Below are 20,851 nucleotides of genomic sequence, written 5' to 3'. Positions count from 1 at the left end.
AGGCACGGGCTCTGCATAATGCAGGCTTGAAGTAAACGTCAGGGCCGTTCGTCCGTAGTGAAAGTCCACTTGGCACTTCCCTTAGTCCGGGGAAGAGAGACGAAAAGTAGGGTGCTAGAATCACTTGCAGACTTCGATGGTAGAACGATGTGAGAGACTCAACAGTTGACGGGGATGCTTGCTTCTTCTGGGGGCGCCATCATCATGATGTCGCTTGATAGGGTCTGCCGCCGAAGAGGTCTGAAGAGCGCTGCATCAGGCACGTGCCATTCAGGGGCATTTCCAGTTGTGTCAAAGACTCAAAGAGACGACAGACACTACGGAAGTATCCGTATGAGCAAAAAGAAACGAACTCTTGTTGAGGTCGTCTTGTTTGAAGCGAACGAATAAAAGTGGCCAGCGCGCGTTAGCTGGCAAAGGTAAAGAGAGACACACCGCCCGAAACACCACAATTCCAGTGGTCCCTGAATGGCGAAGCTCGTCTCGAGTGCACTGCGGGCGGAAGAAGTGAGCTGAGAACAGTCAATCGCGGCGACATCCGAAGCCGGAAGGACCAGGGACGGCTTCAGGCTTTCTGCGCTGCGCATGCGCTCCAGTCAAAAAACAGCGGGCCAGGGGGGAGGGGGGGCGTGCAGACGCGTCGGAATTCCTCCCCCGTGGGTTCCGCACAGACCAGAAACCGCGGGTAGCGGCAATACAGTAAGTCCGCTCCCCCGCGATTGCACGATGTAGGTGGGCCCTCTCATGACTCGGTCCACTTGCGATGCTCCTTAGGTTGTCTCCTTCTCCAGCTTCGGAGGCGCACCGCACCGGGAATACACCCCCCACCCTTCTACTAGGTACTCAGTGCCCAGCAGCCTCAGTGAAGTGGTCACCCGGGATGTGACCGGATCCAGGGCCAAGACCAGCACATGAGTGCCCCCAGAAAGCGGGCAAGGCGCACCTGGCAGAGTCACAAGTCAGCCCATTCCTTGGTTGGACCACCTGCCCTGCACCACCCCGTCTGCAGCAGCTCTTTCGGCACTTCGCTGTCTCGGAATCTTTGGACCTTACCTCACTGGGATCTCTTTTTTTTTTCTGCCAGCCAACAGAGGAGCTACGTCTTTTCTCCTTCTCTTTTTCCCCTCACAACCACATCTACCTTCTTCTCCTTCTTCCTCCTCCTCCTCCATTCACATCTCTTTTTACTCATCCCGAAAAGAGAAGACAATCAAGATGCTGTCCTCCGCCAGAATCGCAACCCGGCAAGCTGCCGCCCGCCGCATGGGCGCCCTGCCCGTGACGGCCGCGCGAGCCGGCTCTACCTGGGCCAACGTCCCTCAAGGTCCTCCTGTATGTCTCACACACTCCAGATGCCAATTGAATGCGCCACGATTGCTAACGAATTCCGCAGGATGTAAGTCCCAGATGCGCCGACTGACAAAGTTTCCAAAATCACCGCGAAAACTGTGTTGCTAACTGGCCACTTTTCGCAATGGACAGGCCATTCTCGGTATGACGCACCTGCTTGGGTGGAGCTCTCTGAAGCTTGCCGTTTGACTCAACACTGTGACTGACAAAAGACACACAGGCATCACGGAAGCCTTCAAGGCCGACAAGTTTGAGCAGAAGATCAACCTCGGTACGCATAACCCCCCCGGCAAGCCACTTCCGTTACCACGCTAGCTAGGAGCTGTCACAAGCTTGCTAGCCAGTCGGTTGTCAGCCGCCAGTTATACGCACAGCTTCTGCCACCCCGCAAAGGAACATGCCCATTGACGCGGACAAACAACAGGTGTCGGTGCCTACCGCGACGACCAGGGCAAGCCCTACGTCCTCCCCTCCGTCCGCGCCGCCGAGGAAAAGGTCATCGCCGCCAAGCTGAACAAGGAGTACGCCGGCATCACTGGTGTGCCCGAGTTCACAAAGTCCGCCGCCGTCCTCGCCTACGGCGCCGACTCCTCGGCCCTCGACCGCCTCGCCATCACACAGTCCATCTCCGGCACCGGCGCCCTGCGCATCGGAGGCGCCTTCCTCGCCCGCTTCTACCCCGGCGCCAAGAACATCTACATCCCCACCCCCTCGTGGGCCAACCACGGCGCCGTCTTCAACGACTCGGGCCTGACCGTCAACAAGTACCGCTACTACGACCCCAAGACCATCGGCCTCGACTTTGAGGGCATGATTGCCGACATCAAGGCCGCCCCCAAGGGCTCCATCTTCCTCTTCCACGCCTGCGCCCACAACCCCACGGGCGTCGACCCCACCCCCGAGCAGTGGCGCGAGATCTCCGACGTGGTCAAGGCCCAGGGCCACTACTCCTTCTTCGACATGGCCTACCAGGGCTTCGCCTCGGGCAACACCGACACGGACGCCTTCGCCGTCCGCCACTTTGTCAAGGAGGGCCACAACATCTGCCTCGCCCAGTCCTTTGCCAAGAACATGGGTCTCTACGGCGAGCGCGTCGGCGCCTTCTCCATCGTCGCAAAGGACGCCGAGGAGCGCAAGCGTCTCGACTCCCAGGTCAAGATCCTCGTCCGCCCTCTGTACTCCAACCCCCCCGTCCACGGCGCCCGCATCGCCTCCACCATCCTCAACGACGCCTCCCTGAACCAGCAGTGGCTCGGCGAGGTCAAGGGCATGGCCGACCGCATCATCACCATGCGCGCCCTCCTCAAGGAGAACCTCGAGAAGCTCGGCTCCGCCCACGACTGGTCCCACATCACCAGCCAGATCGGCATGTTTGCCTACACCGGCCTGACCAAGGAGCAGATGGACGCCCTCGCCAACGACCACTCCGTCTACGCCACCAAAGATGGCCGTATTTCCGTCGCCGGCATCACCAGCGGCAACGTCGGCCGCCTCGCCGAGTCCATCTACAAGGTCAAGGGTTAATTAAATCTTGCAATGTGGACGTTTGCGATTTTTCCAACGCGAGTCTCGTGCAGTCAGTCAGTCTGTCTGCTCCGAGCTAGCTTGCATTTCCCAAAGAGATATCATGAGTTTTGTTGAAAGGGTAGTTGGTTTCTAAAAAAGGGGGGTTTTTGTATAACCAAAGGGGAGAGAGGTCTTCTCTTTTGCGCAGCCAAGGTTAGAATGGCCGGTGGACATAGACGTTTGGCAACCCTTGGTAGACCACACACGCATTCCAGCTGTGTACAGTTATAGCGACACGTCTTTCAATGTAAACAATGTGCAATAGCTCGCTCGCTCGCTCGTTCGCTTTGCCAAGAGAAAAACTCCAACTTTTTCGCCTATTGTGCGTCGATTCTCCATCACGCCCTGTCCAACCTGGCCAGATCCCTCGTCGCATCCTCCAACTCCCTCTCCATCTGCCTCTTCTTCCTCGCCATCTCCTTCATCGTCCTCGCCTTGCCCTCCTCCCCCTCAACCCCGACCCCGTACCCTTCCAACTCGGCCCGCAGCGTGATAATCGTGCTCTCGAGCCTCATCCTCGCATCGCGCAGGTGCGCAGAGTAATTCGTCAACGCAGCCACCATCTCGGGCGAATACACCTCCCTCCGGACCCCCTCCCTCGCACTCACAGCATCCGCCTCGGCCCTCTGCGCCGCCAGCCCCGTCTCCGCGGCGCGGAACTCGAGACTCCGCGCCACGACGCCGTGTTTCGCCTCCAGGGCCCTAACCAGGAGCGTCAGCGCGGCGGCGTGCTCGTCTAGACACGTCGTGAGAGCGTCCGCGGCGCGCAGGCGGTCCCGCGCGAGCGCGCGCTTGGATTCTTGGACGTCGGTTTCGAGCTTGTGGTAGGTTGTTTGCAGGGCCGGGACGGCGCGGTGGAGAAAGGAAGGGTTCGTTGTCGGGTTTGCGATGCGGGCGAGGGAGACGGCCGAGGTGTGGAGGGTTGTTGAGACGAGGTCGCCGAGGTGGGGGACAAGGGATTGGAAGTCTGTGAAGGGGGGGTTGGAGAGGAGGATTGTGGCGGATTCGGGGGTGAGGGGCTCTGTTGCTGTTAGGAGGGGTGGGAGGAGGAGGAGGAGGTCGAGGAGGGGTTCGGGGAGGGGTGGTTGTTGTTGTGGTTGTTGTGGTTGTGTGCCGCCGCCGGCCCCTCCTGCTTGGTGCGAGGAGGAGGAGGTGTTTGTGCGTGAGATTGTTCTCGGTGGTGCGGATCTGGGTTCTGGTGGTGCGGTTGTGGCGATTGCGCTTATGAGGAGGTGTTCTTTTGCGGCGGTGAATCTGTGGTCTGCGAGTTCCTAATGTCTTTTGTATTAGCTACGGCTGATGGGGATGGTCTTGGTCCGAGGCAGCGTCAGTCTGCAGGCCCCGCACCCCTCCTGAGAGTGGAGGGGGAACCAACATTTTGTATCGCATCGTGCTCCTTGGTCGCCGGCTTCTTGGTCGAACCATCCGGGTTTAGAATCGCCGTTGTGAGGGTGTGATGCAGCGCCGCGAACTCGGGGTTGTTTTGTAGGACCGAGGCCTCGACCGGTGGTAACATGGCGAATCCGTCTCTGCGGTTTGTCGGGCAGGCTTGGCGTCTTGAAGAATTATCCGCGGGTCGAAGCCCGTGTCTGTGGGAAAGCAGAGTCTGTACACTTTGTGCCGGGGCGCAACGGGGAAACGTCAAGCTGCGCTGCCCAGCGTTCCTACTTGTCTCGGTGAGTCGGTGTGGAGGGGTCAAACCGTTCAACAGACCCCGGGACCCCCCCCCCCCCCCCCCCCCCCCCACACCCACCACCCCCCCCCCCCCCCCCCCCCCCCCCGGTCACGAAAGCAGCGCGCAGTCACCTGATTCAACTCAATTCACTCCCACGACGGAGTCTCCGCCTCTCTACCAGCCATCCAATCAAACCCATCAATCGCCGGAAGGCGGAACATCCACCGCCCGATATCGAAGCTCCCGACTCTGACCATTGGCCCAAAAAATCATCCACCCCCGAAGCTCTCACGACATCGACCTCGAACGGGCGCCGCCGACAACACCGACAAAACGATACCCGACCGGCCCCCCCCCTCCGGCGCGCCACTCACCCCGTCCGTCGACCCGACGAACCCTTCACAAAACGTTCACCATCCGCAGCTCCCGCTACACTCGGATACGACCGACCGCAAAGATGCGCTTCAACACCCTGAGGCCGGGATCCTCCCTCCTCCTCACCTCCCTCCAAAACCTCACCCTCACCACCACGTCCACCGCAGCCGCAGCCGCATCCCGCGCCTTTTCAACATCAACCCCCCTCGCCACAAAGACAATCGCCCTCCAAAAGATCCCAACCTCCGCCGTGCCCCCCTACCCCCACGGGCCCCGCCTCCTCTACAAACAATCAAACACCGGCCTCTACGGCACATCCCGCATCCGCCACGGCCACAACGTCTCCCCGAAACACCACCAAGTCACCCCCCGCACCTGGTGCCCCAACGTCCACCGCAAGCGCCTCTGGTCCGCCGCCCTCGGCGCCTGGGTCCGCACCCGCCTCACCACCCGCGTCCTCCGCACCGTCCGCAAGGAAGGCGGCATCGACGCCTACGTGACCAAGAACAAGGCCGCGCGCGTCAAGGAGCTCGGCCCGGGCGGCTGGAAGCTGCGCTGGCTCGTCATGCAGACGGCCTCGTTTCGCGAGCGCTACGTGGCGGAGAGGCGGGCGCTCGGCGTCGAGGGCCCCCCGGCGGAGGACCAGACGGATCTGGTGACCGTCATGGTGGATGCTGCTACGCCTGGGCCGTTGAGCGCCGTCAGCAGGGGGATTCTCGAGGCGCGGGCTGCGCAGATGATTGCCGAGGAGTTTGCGCTCGGCGACGAGGCTGAGTTGGGGGGAGCGGAGGATGATGGTGCGCTGTACGAGGCAGTTCACGTGCCTGGTCTCGAGGAGCCGGTTACTGAGACGCGGATATGATTTGCGCGTGGAGTGTTCACTTATTTGAGTGTGTTTCGGAAGGATAGAAAAAGTCATTGTATCATATGTACAAAAAATTTAACCATGTCATCAAACTACTTTTTGGGGGGATCTCGGCTCTAGAAGATGAGAACCAATCCCCCCCTTTCTTGTTTGTGTGTCTACAAAAACCGCTTTCCATAGCAAATCCCACAGCCCGTGAAAATAGAATTTCGCCTCGTACGCCGTGCAATGTTGTATTATGCCCCCATTCATGATTTCCCATTTCGTCCTCATTCGCGATCCACCACCCCGTTTAGAAACGCAGGTCCCAACCAATCTTGGGGCCCAGCTTGGGCAGCTCATCCGCGACGCTCTGCACGTCCTTGTCACCACGACCGCTCAGGCAAATGACGATATCCTCGCCCTTCTTCATCGTCTTGGCAAGCTCGATGGCGCCGTAGATACCGTGCGCCGACTCCAGCGCGGGGATGATACCCTCGAGCTGACTCATGAGACGGAAACCGATAAAGGCCTCGGCGTCGGTGGCGGCGACGTACTTGGCGCGCTCGCTGTCCTTCCAGGAGCTGAGCTCGGGGCCGACACCGGGGTAGTCCAGGCCGGCGGAGACGGAGTGCGTCTCGGCGACCTGGCCGTGCTTGTCCTGGAGGATGTACGTCTTCACACCGTGCAGGACGCCCTTGCTGCCGCCAGAGAGGGTGGCGCTGTGTCGGGCGGTATCGATGCCGTCACCGCCGGCCTCGACGCCGAGGAGCTTGACAGAGGGATCGTTGGCGAAGGGGTAGAACATGCCCACGGCGTTGCTGCCGCCGCCGACGCAGGCGACGACGGCGTCGGGGAGCTTGCCCCTCTTCTCGAGCATCTGCGCCTTTGTCTCGTTGCCGATGACGGACTGGAAAGTGCGGACGATGGTGGGGAAGGGGTGCGGGCCGATGGCCGAGCCGATAATGTAGTGGGTGGTGTCAAGCTCGACGACCCAGGCGCGCATGGCCTCGTTGACGGCGTCACGGAGGGTCTTGCTGCCGGCCTCGACGGCGATTACCTTGGCGCCGAGAAGCTTCATGCGGAAGACGTTGAGGGCCTGTCTGCGGACGTCCTCGGCGCCCATGTAGACTGTGCACTCCATGCCGAACTTGGCGCAGACGGTAGCCGTGGCGACGCCGTGCTGGCCTGCGCCCGTCTCGGCGATGATCTTGGTCTTGCCGAGGCGCTTGGCGAGGAGGAGCTGGCCGAGGGCGTTGTTGATCTTGTGAGAGCCCGTGTGGTTGAGATCCTCGCGCTTCAGCCAGATGTTGGCGCCGCCGGCATGCTCGGTGAGGCGCTCAGCGAGGTGGAGATGGCCTGGGCGGCCCATGTACTCGTAGTAGGAGCGGTACTCCTCCCAGAAGGAAGGATCGTCCTTGATCTTGTTGAAGCCCTCCTCAAGCTCAGAGAGGCAGTCCATGAGAGACTCGGGGACATACTGGCCGCCGAAATCGCCGAAGCGATCGGGAATCTTGCCGTGCATGGCGGCGAGCTCGGCAACGAGCTCGCTGTCCTGGTCGGCAGTAATGCGGTCGTCGACGGTAGGCTCATCGGTAGGCTCCTTGGCGGCAGCCACGGCCTCGGCCAAGCCAACCTCGCGAGTGGTTTCGTCGCCAGCGGCGGCGGCGTCGCGGCCGCACAGGTAGGCGCAGTACTTTGCGACGTCATTGAAGAGCTCGCCGGGGGCGGCCTTTTGGAGGGTGGTGATGATCTGGGAGCCGACAACGACGCCGTCGGCGAGCTTGGCGACGCTGAGGAAGTGGTCGCGGGTGCTGACGCCGAAGCCAACGGCGGCGGGCTTGTTGCCGCTGTACTTCTTGACGCGGTCGACGAGGGCGGGGAGGTTGGCGTTCATAGAGCCGAGGGCACCGGTGACGCCCTGGCGGGAGACGACGTAGATGAAGGAGTCAGCCAGCTTGCAGAGGATTCTCATGCGGGCGTCCGAGGTTGCGGGGGCGATCAGGGGAACGTATGAGAGTCTGTTGTGATTTCTTTCGTCAGTATCATGGTGAGGTGGTCGAAGGCGGTGTAGTAAACGTACCCTCCCTTGGTGCAGAGCTTGCGGAAAGAAATGGCCTCCTCAGGGGGAAGGTCGACAACGATGAAACCGTTGACGCCCGACGTCTTGCAGTCGTTCAGGAGTCTCTCCTCGCCGTAGCTGAGAAGGGGGTTGTAGTATCCCATCAACATCACAGGTGCCTTCAGACCCTGGTCGCGGGCATCCTTGACCATCTTGAGTGTTGACTCGATCGTGACACCATGTTGCAGCGCCACCTGTTTTTCCTCGTTAGTCCTCGCTGCATACCCAATTGGTCCTCTGCTAGCCACTACTCACAGTGTTTGATGTCTGAATAGTCGGGCCGTCGGCAATTGGGTCGGTGAAGGGGGCGCCAAGTTCAATCACATCTGTTGAAGTGTCAGTCAGGTGCCCCTTTACCAGCGCACAACGTGTGGGAGAGACTTACCAGCGCCACCCTTCTCCATGGCCAACAAGACATTGGGAGTGTCCTGGGGCGTGGGATAACCAGCAGTAACATAGGTAACAAGCGCAGACTACATCACAGCATCGTCAGTTTAGTCGAATTGTTTTCCTGTCTCGCCGTTGCTGCTGGATCTTGGCGGTGCCACAAAACCATCGTCGTTGGGCGGTGGGCGGTGGGCGGTGGGCAACGCTGCGGGGAGAGCCCCGCGATCGCAACGAGGGGCAACAACATGGGGGAAAAGACTCACCCTGCCTTGGGCCTTGCAGCGTGCAAACGTTTGCCGAATGCCTTCCATTGTGTAGTAGTAGCACGGAGTACAGAGTGGAAAGAAAGAAAGAAAAAGGGTCAATTGAAAGGGTATATGGTTAAAAAGACAACTTTGACTCGCTAGGATTTATCACGAGAAACTTGAGTTGCGAGGAAAGGTTGACGGTGGTGGTAGTTTTAAGTAGGAAGAAATTCCAATGGGAAAAAGTGCTTAATGATCTCAGACGTGGGGGAGAATGAATCTTGGTCGGGCACTTGCGGTCGGAGCAGCGGGATGCCAAGGGCTAGCGGCGGGATGGTGTGAAAAGGGAACCTCCCAACGGACGGGAGCTCCGACATGGGTGCCCTCGGGCCTGGGTCGCTTTAGCTGAGTGTCCACCCGATACAGCTGCCTGAAGCAAGCTGGGGGCTGCTGTAGCTACCTTAAGGTATTCGGGATCTTTGTTTTCCCACAAGCACGGGCAGCAAACGGCCATGCCTACCGCTGTATCGACTGCCCGCTCATCACCTCTCTACCTTAGCCTGGCGGCTGGCGGCCTGCAGTTGGCCACCCGCTCGCCCCGGAACGCTCCTTCAAGGGACATGACCTGAAAGGCATCAGTAACGGCGAACCTGGAAGGTTTCCCCAAAGAACCTCGAGCCGAGGCAGTGAGCCACTCATAGCGCTGGAAACTAGAACGAACAGGCCGCCATCCGGCATCGGTCCCATCGAGGAGGTGGCGGGTGTGGGGCCGGGTGTCCCTGACACTTGACGCCCCAGAAAGTCGGTCGGAGGGCGGGGCGGAGATGCCCAAAAGAGGTCATCTCACGCTCCGCTTTTGCCATCCGCCATAAGGTACCTATCCAACTGGCCCCCCACCGTCATCAATGTCGACCGCCCCGGCAGGCAAGCAAACATGGGAAATCAAACCCTCCGTCAATAACACACGTGGCACCACCATACAGCGGCATTGCATGACTTCATTCTTGAGGCTCTCTTGATGACATCCCGCCTTAGCATGGGCCCTGTTTTCAATCCAATTGCCCCAAAAGTCTGTCTCCATTGGTCGGATATCGCTCTCCCACGTCGTCTTCTTATCCCCGCACCTGAATTGCAAACTGGAGAGAGCATACCAGAACTGCCCCGAGGAATCTCGAGGCACAGAGGAGTTGATGTCGACAGCGGTTGAAGATGTAGCAAAACAAAACAAATTTCGGTGTCACGAGATTGACAAAGATGAGTCGCCCTCGTTTTCGATATCGCCGCCGCAGCCGATATCTTCAGGATTGCTTACTTTCGGCGACAAAATGGACGGCCGCAGACCGCCCGAAGCTGTGATAGTGCCTCTGCCCGGCATGAGCTGTTCACCTCTCTAAAGCGGCCACATCACTAGTGAACAAAACTTAGAGTTTTTGGTTGCAGCTGGCAGTATATTCAATCTTGAACTACCTAGGAGGTATATACTGAGTAGACATTCTGGTAGGTCGGTGACGCCGCTACAGAACCAAAACTTGATTCTAGAGAATGCAAAGTTTGATGACTGATGTCAATCAGAGCGCAAAAAATGAGATCCGTTGTAGAATCGAAAACAAACGATGCGGCGACTGAGCCGTTGGTATCTTTTTGAAGTATTTCCTCTCCATCCCTCTCCCTTTCCATAAGAAATTTCAAGTACCTGATCGTCATGGCCCAACGCCAGAATATCATGCTCTTCGTTTTATCTTTCAGACCTGTCGTAAATGAGGGGTATCTCTCGGCCTCGGTCCAGCCCAGGCCGGAGGTAGGTAGGTCTCCAACCTGATGTCTTTTTTTTTCCCCCTTTTCTGTTGCTGTGGTCGATACCTCGTAGACATGATTCTACAACTTGGTAGATGAGGCTGTGTCAAGGTGTCCGTACGAGCTTTGTCGTTGATGGCCCTCCGTGGGCTGTGCCCTGCCGCTCTGCACGCTCGTCTTCTTCAACGTTTTCTCATCTCGCATACTCGAGTAGTGGTCATCGTCCACAGCAGACGCATCGCTACCGAACTGTGGGAATCGGGAGTCATTGTCGTGATATCTGGGCGGGCTTCTCGGGCTCATTGCTGGGCGATCGTCTCCGGTGTAGCGCAACCCACCCTCGCCACGACCTTTGTCAGGCATAGCCATGCCAACCAAGGCGCGGATGATGCCGATGAGGACTACGATGACGTAGATGAGAAGGATGCCGGTAGAAATGAGCGCTTCCTTGATGATGCCTCGTCGGAGCATGTCGGTGACATGCGTCACGGCACCGGTGACTTCGTCGGTTGACACACTCGAGGGTGATGCCAGGAACGTCTTGAGGTCCGAGTCGCCCGAGATGGATTCTTGAGCGCCGAGGCTGAAGGTGTCGTTGGCGAAAAGAGGGAACGAGATCTGCGAGTGATCGTGGACCCAGGTAAGTCCCTTCTGGACAGCCTCGACCTTGAGGCCGATTGTGCAGCGGACGACATCCTTGATGGGGTTGATGAGGATGGTGCCGTTGAAGACCGTCTCCAGGCCAGTCGTCATGGTATTTGTGAATGTGTTCAATGTGTTGTTGACAGCCGATGTTGCATTCGTGACGTAGCCGAGCATGTCTTGGTTGATCTCGTTCTGTGTCGACAGCACAACACCGTTGGCATCGTCAGCCCACTGCTTGGAGACATCCTCGAGCGAGGTGACGACTTCGCCGGCGAATTCGCCAACCTGATTGGCAAGGGCGGGCACTTGTCTTTCAACAGCCTTGAGCAGCGTGTACTGGCACAGGCAGGAGAATAATCCAGCGATAGCAAGAGCCAGAACGAAGAGAGCGGGAAGCGATGTAGCATACGCAATGGCCCACCGCACCAGGATCTGGCGTCGGCCCTTGAACTTGGAAGCGATCTTGATCCCCCAGGTGGCGGTCATCGGGCGGGAAGCAATGTAAACCACGTCCATCGAGTCGTATTGGTGGCTAGCCATGATCTGAGCGTGCTTCCGCTCGCGTCTCCAGCGCCTAATCTCTAGCCAAGCCATGGGTGCGATGACCAGCACAGCCAGGATGGAGAGGACGACGATGAAAATGATGCGAGCTTTCTGGATCATGTCTCGCAAGTTGTTGAAGAAGTCGGCGATCTTGTTGTTTGTCGAACAGAACTTGAGCGCCTGCTTCTGGGCAACAGGGAAGACTGATCGATCGAACTTGTAGCCCTTGTAGGCATCGTTGACAGTCTGCCTAAGCAGGTTGAAAGGGAACGAGATGGCCTCGGCCGTCATGTTCTGGACTTCCTCAAATGTGGGCAGGTCACCATTGAGCTTGTTGAGGTCGCTGACGAAGCCGCTGGTATCGATCTTGAGGTCGCGCAGGTTGTTGACGGGTCCCGAGAAGTCGACCTTGGGGAAGTCGGGCAGGACACTACCAAGGACGGAGTTTTCGATTGCTTCGACGGCCTTGTTGATGCCGTTCGATAGACTCTTGGCTTCGTCATCGATGGTATTGCTGATGTTGTCAACCGCCTTATTCATGGCGTCAGTGATCTTCTTAGTAACGTCGGAGGCCACGTCGAGACCGCCATGGATGAAGGCAGTGATGAGGCAGGTGTACATCGAGGTCATCATATTTATGACGAAGATGATGAGGTTTTGAACGCCAGTGAGGACCAGTCCAAGCGCGGCAACCATGCCGTCGAGGGTCTTCTCGATGCCTTTCGCCGACAGTTCGTTGACGCCGACAGAAAGGTAGTGAGGCATGGAGGCCATGGCGCTGCCGATGTCTTCAACTTTTGTACAAGCAGAGAGGGCTTTTTGATTCGCGTCGTCGACATTATCGTTGAGACTGGCAATGAGCAGAATGACTCTGAGGAGGACGAGTAGTAGCAGGATCGTCCAGCGGTTCAGCCAGATCTGAGAGAGCCTGGCTTGGAGACTGAGGTATGGTGTTATGGTGGGAGAAGTATCGGCTCGCGCTTGTTGCGTCTTTCTAAGTTCCGCCATCTCGAGTGAGTCCGACCTGAGAGAGTCGGGGACGGCCGGGTAGGCCGCCTCCTCCTCCTTGCGATTCCGTGAGGAAAACATTTTGGTTCTATCGAATATTGTAAGAAGCTGAAGCGAATATTTCTGATCCGGCAGAAAAGAATAATGAGGAAATAAAAAAGGCGAATGCCAGAAATGAAGCGAATAGAACGGCGGTCGACGTCGAGGAGCAATTAATCGTTGAGAGTGGTGATAAAATTAGGTGAATCACTCGACACGCAGAGGAAAAGAGTCAAAGGAGAGGGAGGAAGGGGGAGTGACAAAGGAAACCCGTCAACAACTGATTTCTGAACAAGCTTCTATTCATCCATAGTGGGGTGCTTTTTCGGGAAGGGATAGGAATACACAGGACGAGGATGACTTGGAAGGACGACAGAGACAAGAGCGGACGGAAGTGACTGGGCAGCACACATAATAAAAAGGAAGCCGACTAACACGGCCAGGCCCGAGGAATCACCTAGCAATAGCCGCGCAACAAGGGAAACAATATCGAGAAAAGAAAAATAAAGGCGGCTTACCTGATTCACACCACAATGCCAAAGAAAGCCAGCAAGGGGCCCTTTGGCCGTGGCCTTGAAGGGAAATTACCTCGACTTGGCCCAAATCTTTGTTTCGTTTGGCGACACCCGGTGAGGGTGGATTTGGGCGATGGCCGTTTTCTAACCGCGCTCAGCGGCCGCTCTCAGCCAACCAAATCTGCCGTCCGGGGTCACGATGAGCGGCTGCCCAAACGCTGCTAAGGCAAGGCGATATTTTCGGAAGACAGAATGGGGCTCTCGAGATTTGACGTCGTGATGTCCGTAGTCAGATCGGATGATGTTGCGCCCTGTAACGATAGACTCGATCCGTCTTGTCGAGGCCAGGGCCCGATGTGAGGACAGCGAGAGAGAGACAGAGAGAGAGAGAGAGGGCTGCGAGTGGGTTTGCTTGGCGAGAATGGTAAGTTGTGAGTTGTTTTGGTTGCTCCTACAATGAGGTCTTATCGAACGATGAGACTCTTGCTTGAAACTTGCAGAGTGAGATTCGGTTGCTTTATCACAAGAGCTATAGCCCTACTCAAGTCAGGCCAACCGTTGGTGGCTTCATGAATGGGGGCGAACTCGAGAGTGATATACAATCCGAGATTTGAGTCACTGTACAAGGGGACACCACGGAGCAACGGTTGAATGGTGCCCATCTTTCCAAAAGTCGCCCTTCTGGGGGTGTAGCAGAGGATGGAAGGCATTTTAACACAACCCGGTCTTGCTCATAGGCTCGGGTTGATCCAGAGAGCTCACGACAAGAATGCGCTGCGACGTCATTGGCAAGGCCGGGGTATTATTGCGGAGAGCTGCCCACCTCGTATGTAGTGAGGATAAGATACCGTTTGGCGCGAGGGTGCAAGGTCGACGGCGCCGCTCCAGTAGCATCCCCGTCGCGAGTCACGCCTCACGCCAGCAGACCAGGTGGTTGCCGGTGGCTGTGCCCGGCGGAGGAGCCATGGACGGATTTGGTGCCGTTGCGGGCGGAGAAACAGTGAGTTGGCCTGGTTAGGCTGGTCTGGACGATTCTGCATTTGCTGGAGCATCCGGGGACATCGAGAGGTTTGTGTGGTTTGCCCTCGGAAACTGCACAAAGGGTCACGGTGACCGGGGAGGGTACGTGAGGTACCGCAGAGAGCTGTGAGGGCGAAGCAGGAACAGAGCAAAGATGGCCAGCCAGTGGAGGAAAAGAGGCGTCGGATGGCTGGCGCCTGCAGGGGACCCCTGAGGGTATTGCCAAACATTTTGTCCAATCGTCGCGGAGAAAAGGCAGTTCGGCTCTCGCCGCTAACGAATAATCCTTGTGAACAGATGGCAAGAATGGTGGGAATTGGGCAGGATAATGGCAAAAGAGTGGAGATGGACCCTTGATGATTTTGATGGTGTTGCGATTCCTGACTGGCTGCTCGTTCCTTGCGCTCCTTGGGTCCTTGCTAAGCATTCAACATCCAGCAATGATCGATGCCAAGCGTTTTGCCACTAACCACGGCGGAATGCTAAAAACCGGTTTGCGACAGGAACGGTCTTTGGGAGGCTGATCTTGGTCAGACGGTGGGAAAAGCTTGTTGAAATCCCACAAATCGTGGCATCCCAGGAATGTTTGTCTCATGACATTGGCCGGTCATCAGGCACAGACAGATAAGGGTGAGATGCCACGATGCCTTGTTTCTTTCCTGCCTTTCCCGACGGTGCCCTCCTCTTGCCGATGAGAGGCGCAGGCGCAGTCGGGGAAGGGCGAGGGCGAGGTCGCCATTGCAGCTGTATTTGTTCCGTCGTCCCTTCTTCGCAAGATCAGCCAGCCAGGTACCATCGGCGGTCGCAGCCAGCCTGGAAGCCCAAGGAACCTGGAATGATGCGGCAAATGGCAATGGCTCCACTAAACAAGAAGTTCGCACTTGCCCTGTGCACTACACTACCTACACTACAGCACCACCGCACCCACGCACCCACGCACCCACTTACCTTCCTTCTTTCTATGGGGTCGTCTCAAGTCTTGACGCTGGCAAAGATTGATTGGCCGGCGGTGGCCCGCGCTGTGCGCTCCAGGTACGACGATGGGCGCTTCGCTGCAGAACTCATCGCCGCCAGCCATGAGGTCGGCGCTTGCCATTTTGGTCCAGGAACTGATAGTTGAGCACCTGTCATTCAAAGACAGTCTTCGCGGTCAGTTGCGCCTATAAAATTCGTAGGCCTCCCGCTCCAAGTCTGCTTTGAGATTGATCGCATTGGATGTCGGTGCAGTCTCACCCCCCGATTCGCATCGTACCAGTGAAAGATTCTAGAGGCAATCGCTGAGTCCAACTGTGTCTCTCATTGCATTGACATGACTTGCCTTGAGCTGCGCCTTGAGCCCAGCCTGCATGGTTGCAAACTCACGTGAAAACCCTCCGTACGAGACCACCCAGTCATCCAGTCTCAGTCATTCTGGCTCAGTCAAGCTGGCTGCTGGCTAGGGCTGCACGTCATTCGGATGCCTCGAATCGTAGTCACCCATGACTTCAGACTGCCCATGGTGACGACATGGAGGCTATGAGAAGAAACGCTCGAGTGATGAATTGACCTGCCTGTGCCACGATTGCGGAATACCTTGCGAATATCCTTACAGTCCTGGCTTAGATGACCTTATCACGTGCCTGGCTTGTCTGATCCAGAGGGATGGGACCGTGCCTGAAGCGCGGTCGCCAAAGGAAGAATAATAGTCCGATCCATCCACAAACTTTTTTACTGGATGGCAGTGGATGCCACTTTCCAGCCTGCCAGCCTCCTCCTGCCCCTTGCCGCATCACAGCTCAACCCACGCTGCACGGGAAGGAGAAATCTGTTTTCGGCAGGCGGTATCGCCAAACTCCCAAACCTCGCCATCACATCTTGCACCTCAGCTTGTCTTACACACCTCGACAAGCTGACGCCATCCAAGATCATTCGCGATTCAACTTAATCAAGGCCGTGATTGTTTACAGACCAATTTAGCAACCTCATTTTGTGACTTTGTTGGCATTGACACGCATCCTTGTCACCTGATCAAACCCACTCTCGGAATCAATCCGAATCATTTCTGCGCCGCGCTGAAAATTCCACTTGCGCGCAAAAGTCTTCCACCCTCCGACAAGATCGTTGGCTTCTTCTTTGACAAGTCACAATCCCAACTTTGATCGCGCCCTGTCATCTTCATACGCGACAGCCACAATGGCCGAACCACCTCGCGACATTTCCTCCATCCTCGCTGCCCTAGGTAGGTACCCGAAACTCGACGCGAATATGCTTTTGCACCCTCGAACATCCTTGACTGATTGCATTTCTTTCTCCAGGCGCAGCACAAAGAGGCACGTCTTCGACGCCAACCCAAGGACAGCCCGGCATGCCACCCAGCTATCCTCCTCCTCCTGGCGGCCAGCCGCCACCATCCTACCCCCCGATGCCGCAACAGAGTGCGCCTCCCTATGGCGGCGGCGGTGGCTACCCCGGATTGCCCCAGCCTTCGTCCAGCGGCAGTCTGGATCTCAGCTCGATCCGTCCCGTCAACTCTGGCACCGTCAGCATCGCCGACGCCATAGCGCAGGCCAAGGCCTTCGCTGCCGAGAAAGGCGTGGCATCCTACGACCGACCCCTCGTCTACTCTAACGAAGCTCCCCGCGGCCAGGATCCTCGCTACGGCAGATCCTCACGGTCACGCTCTCCTTCCAATCGTCGCGACCAGTTCCGCGACAACTTCAACCCCTACAGAGACGAGCGCCGGGATGACCGCCCTGCCCCACGAGACTATGGCCACGGCCGCGAGCGATCTTTCAGCCCTGGCCCGCGTGGTCGCACCTTTTCTCCTCGCAACTCCAACGGCCGAGAGCGATCTCCCCTCAGAGGAACCGGCGGCGACGACAACGCAGAGACTATTCAGATCGAGTCGAGTCTCGTTGGCCTCATTATCGGTAGACAGGGGGAGAATCTGCGTAGGATCGAGTCAGAGTCCAGCTGCCGAGTGCAGTTCCTTCCTTCCAGCGATAACGGCCCTTTCCGTCAGTGTAAGATCACTGGTCCCAGGGCACAGCGCAGTGAGGTCAAGGAGGCCATCAACCGCATCATTGACGATAGCGGCATGGGCGCCATCAACCGTGGCGCTGCGAACCCCAAGGGACCCCCTCCCCGCGACCACCGCGCTGGACCACCTGGAACAAGCGCTGCCGCCGCTGCCGCCGGAGCTGGAGCGGCAGCTCTGCGCGACGGTGAGGACTGCATGCAGATTATGGTTCCCGATAGGACCGTGGGCCTGATCATCGGTCGTGGTGGCGAGACCATTCGCGATTTGCAAGAGCGGTCCGGTTGCCACATCAACATCGTTGGCGAATCTAAGAGTGTTAATGGACTTCGTCCTGTCAACTTGATCGGCTCCCGCGAATCAGCTGCTCAAGCCAAGGATCTGATAATGGAGATCGTTGACAGCGATAGCCGAAACGAGGGTCAACCCGCTGCCCCAGCGAAGAAGCCCCAAAGGCACGAAGGTGGTCATCAGAGAGACTCTGGACCCATGGGCGGGGCCGGTGGGGGCGGCGGCGGGGACAAGATTAACGATGCCATCTACGTCCCGTCCGAGGCCGTGGGTATGATCATTGGCAAGGGAGGCGAGACCATCCGTGACATGCAGAACGGCACTGGCTGCAAGATCAATGTTGCCCAGTCTTCCGGTCCAGGCGAGGTTCAACGAGAGATTGCCCTCATCGGCTCGCGCGACAGTATCGCCAGGGCCAAGCAAGCGATTGAAGAAAAGGTCGACGCAGTGGTAAGTGACAGGCGTCGGCTCTACACTTTACGAAGTAGACACTGACGGGATAACAGCGTCAGAAGAACTCTGGGGGCGGTGGCGGTGGTCGCGGTCGTCAAAACCAAGACTATGATAGAAGCTACTCTCAACAGGGATCTAACCCATCAGCATCAGGATCTGCTAACCCACCAGCTGCTCAAGCTCCCGCTGGAGCCGACGGGGCCGACCCGTATGCGCAATGTGAGTTTATGAAGGATAACGTGAGCACCTGAAATCGTGTACTAACATGCTGCAGACGGTGGATATCAGAATTACCTCGCCCTTTGGTACCAGTCCCTCGTATATCAGCAGCAACAAGGCGGCGGCGCGGCCGGTCAGCCGGGCGCTGCCCCCCCTGGAGCTTCATAGAGGCTTCCACATGCGCCCTTTCCAGTAGGGGACATGCTTGTGTGATGTGATTGATCACTTGCCTGCCTTGGACCCCGACTTGATGCCTCTTTTCGCATTACGTATACTGAAGCGCCGCACATGCACGTTGACTCTGGAGGCTCATGGCAGTGTGCATTTACGATTCATTCGACGACTGATACCTTCTTATTCCGCTGGACTTGCAACAGCACAGCGCCCACCTTGTTTTTCTTGGACAAAATCACGAAATGGGAGAAGGCCATATACGGATGAGGGAGACAGGCTGCCTCTGGTTTTCCTTCGCTGATATCTCGATGCACTGAACCTGGCATTTGACGATGATGATGGCACGTTCTCGCTTGCGCATGATCCTTGACTGTCATGACTGGGATTCGACTCTTGACATGGACATGGTGCGTAATGCTGCTCTGCGACATGGATTTACTCCCCATTCTCCATGATGCACGCTCTTGACGCCTATGTGACGGCGAGGATACCATTCTGCTGGGACTTGCGAGCGTCCCTGGATCTGACGCCTCTGGTATCCTCTACCTCGTGGAACATTTACAAGAGTGGCCATGATGTACTTTTGAGACACTCGCCTGCTATTATGATGCAGCTGCAGGGCGCCGCTTGGGCGCGGTTTTCTTGAGGACAAACTTTGCTCTCGGCAATGGCATCCGCCTACGCCTCAACTGCATGGTCTCGACTGAATCTTTCTGTGGTTTGCGCGGCAAAATCTTCCCCGGGTAAAGCTTGCTTCCAAGGGTTCTATCGTATAGTCCATTTTCCCTTTACAATCTCTGTGGGTGCAATGCCAGACCGGCATCTCTTCATGCGATATGCAAATTGATTCCCAACCTCCTTTCTCTCTGGTGGACGATGCAGACTAGGGGTGCAAACAGGAAAAAGGGGGGAAAACAAAACAAAAAGCGCACTCTGTATAATAGTTAATTCCGAGTCAAATCGAATTCTTCTGATCTCACATGTCCCACCCAAGGTAGAAATGGTGGAGGAAGTGGAACTCTAAGACAATGTATGTGTAGGTATGAGGGTTGCTTTCATCATGGCCCTTTTCTCCCCTATCCATTCTGTGTCGAGACCTTTGATATGAACGATGCGAACTATGAGAGGGACAACAGCAGCGACAACATGGACGACAACATGAACGACAAAGGCGCGAGGCAAAATGTGCATGGCACAAGTACACTGCAACTAACTCTTGTGTCAATCACATGCCAGCTCTGCCTTTCTTAGTCCTGTTCGTGGGGGTGGCATTGTTTACGCTTCTTTTCCCTTAACCACCAGACGATAACCAAAGCATGCTGATCACTCTTTATGACTGCGCGCAACAATTTGGAAACGCCTCTTTGATAGATAGGGCGTTTGTCGTCGAAACAGAGTGGGCGGGCGGGCGCGGGTGTTTACTTTTTACATGCAGTTTGGAAATAGGTTTAGGTCAGTAGATGGACAAACGTCCGTGGTGCCACGTGCGAAGCGGACGCTGTGATCCCCCATCCCCCTCCGGATGTGTAGGAAGCTGAGCCTCCCGAGACGTGACGGGATAGACGGCATGAGGAGGGAATTTTAACGTGAGGTGGGTGGTAAGGTGAGTGGTAAGGTGCGAGGGAATGAGCTGGGGCCATCTTCACATGGGAATTGGCGCAACATGAGTACCATTCGCGCGCCCAGGCGCGATGGTATCGCAATTATGAATTCTTCAAACAGTCTCCATCACCGACCACCGAGGACGGTTGGGCGGAGATGGGAATGATGTAGGATTGGGGAATCGCTTGACCGCTTGAATCTCTCGGATGAGAGTGAGAGTGTAGATTGTAGAGTGATGATGCTTCGATGTGCTGTACACCGATTTGCTTTGCTTTGCGGATTGGATGGCTTGTGAAGGGTGTTGGTGAAGGGTGTTGGAGAGGGGGGGAGGGGCAAAAAATGTGTGATTTTACGCCGTGATTATAGACATTCACCAATCTCATAGTGGCCGTTTTGTCAGACCCTTGGTTCTTTTCAAAACTTTTATTCTCATAGACAGCCCTGAGCCGATCTAGTTACGGCATAGTGGGTAGTGACGATGAAGATGGATAAGAAGGCGAGAGGCAAAAGTAGGCGGAGATGGGGCATGCTCATGAGACTCGACCAACCATTTTACATATCACCCTTCTACTGACAGCTTGCGCATGGAGAGGGCCACACTGCATCCGTGGTAAATGGTGGACGATGAACTGCCATATCTGGCCATGCCTAGACCGGGGCCGATCATCACGGCAGAGATTCTAGCATGCCCATCAATACCGGCACACAAGCGAGAGGTATGGTTCGAGGCGTGGAGACGACCGATCTGATTGACCATCGCCGTTTTGATGACACTGACAATTGCAAGAGAATAGAAGGATTTGTGAGGTAGAGAAAAGGGGTCCTTTGAGTCGTGGTGTCATCGAACAGACTGTTCTCTCTCGCTTATCGGCCCTCTGCGGCCTGCGCGACATCAGGCTTGAGATTTGCTTTTGCAATCCGCTGCAAGTTGACTATTGCAGTATCGGACTGAAGTCTTGGCTTCCATT

The 20,851-nt window shown here is 56.8% G+C and overlaps 7 protein-coding genes across 7 annotated transcripts; 3 read left to right on the top strand and 4 right to left on the bottom strand.

Annotated features, from left to right (window-relative positions):
- Positions 1–1,215: 1,215 nt before the first annotated feature.
- On the top strand, positions 1,216–2,874 carry CORC01_02179 (aminotransferase class I and II; the record flags this gene model as incomplete). Its single annotated transcript, XM_022613830.1, has 4 exons — positions 1,216–1,332; positions 1,483–1,492; positions 1,571–1,621; positions 1,775–2,874. The coding sequence occupies 4 exons, from the start codon at positions 1,216–1,218 to the stop codon at positions 2,872–2,874; spliced, it is 1,278 nt and encodes a 425-aa protein (XP_022479624.1).
- Positions 2,875–3,254: 380 nt separating this feature from the next.
- On the bottom strand, positions 3,255–4,432 carry CORC01_02178 (uncharacterized protein; the record flags this gene model as incomplete). The annotated part of the gene is made up of 2 exons (XM_022613829.1): positions 3,255–4,187; positions 4,292–4,432. 2 exons carry the CDS (start codon positions 4,430–4,432, stop codon positions 3,255–3,257), a joined length of 1,074 nt encoding a protein of 357 aa, XP_022479623.1.
- A 616-nt stretch (positions 4,433–5,048) lies between these two features.
- On the top strand, positions 5,049–5,828 carry CORC01_02177 (ribosomal L28 family protein; the record flags this gene model as incomplete). Its single annotated transcript, XM_022613828.1, has 1 exon — positions 5,049–5,828. The coding sequence occupies one exon, from the start codon at positions 5,049–5,051 to the stop codon at positions 5,826–5,828; it is 780 nt and encodes a 259-aa protein (XP_022479622.1).
- Positions 5,829–6,123: 295 nt separating this feature from the next.
- On the bottom strand, positions 6,124–8,630 carry CORC01_02176 (tryptophan synthase; the record flags this gene model as incomplete). Its single annotated transcript, XM_022613827.1, has 5 exons — positions 6,124–7,831; positions 7,894–8,126; positions 8,188–8,258; positions 8,318–8,405; positions 8,583–8,630. The coding sequence occupies 5 exons, from the start codon at positions 8,628–8,630 to the stop codon at positions 6,124–6,126; spliced, it is 2,148 nt and encodes a 715-aa protein (XP_022479621.1).
- Positions 8,631–10,439: 1,809 nt separating this feature from the next.
- Positions 10,440–12,635, bottom strand: CORC01_02175 (plasma membrane fusion protein PRM1; the record flags this gene model as incomplete). The annotated part of the gene is made up of 1 exon (XM_022613826.1): positions 10,440–12,635. The coding sequence occupies one exon, from the start codon at positions 12,633–12,635 to the stop codon at positions 10,440–10,442; it is 2,196 nt and encodes a 731-aa protein (XP_022479620.1).
- A 1,255-nt stretch (positions 12,636–13,890) lies between these two features.
- On the bottom strand, positions 13,891–14,358 carry CORC01_02174 (uncharacterized protein; the record flags this gene model as incomplete). Its single annotated transcript, XM_022613825.1, has 1 exon — positions 13,891–14,358. One exon carries the CDS (start codon positions 14,356–14,358, stop codon positions 13,891–13,893), a length of 468 nt encoding a protein of 155 aa, XP_022479619.1.
- Positions 14,359–16,201: 1,843 nt separating this feature from the next.
- CORC01_02173 (KH domain-containing protein) lies at positions 16,202–18,275 on the top strand (the record flags this gene model as incomplete). Its single annotated transcript, XM_022613824.1, has 4 exons — positions 16,202–16,346; positions 16,423–17,885; positions 17,942–18,107; positions 18,163–18,275. Coding segments are annotated over 4 exons (1,887 nt in total), but the record flags the coding sequence as incomplete, so codon positions are not given.
- Positions 18,276–20,851: the final 2,576 nt, after the last annotated feature.

This window comes from Colletotrichum orchidophilum (assembly GCF_001831195.1).
Source record: "Colletotrichum orchidophilum strain IMI 309357 chromosome Unknown Scaffold_12.1, whole genome shotgun sequence".
In the NCBI taxonomy this organism is placed as follows: domain Eukaryota; kingdom Fungi; phylum Ascomycota; class Sordariomycetes; order Glomerellales; family Glomerellaceae; genus Colletotrichum; species Colletotrichum orchidophilum.
The sequence above is the reverse complement of the archived record's forward strand: the minus strand, read 5'-3'. Positions and strand labels throughout refer to the sequence as shown.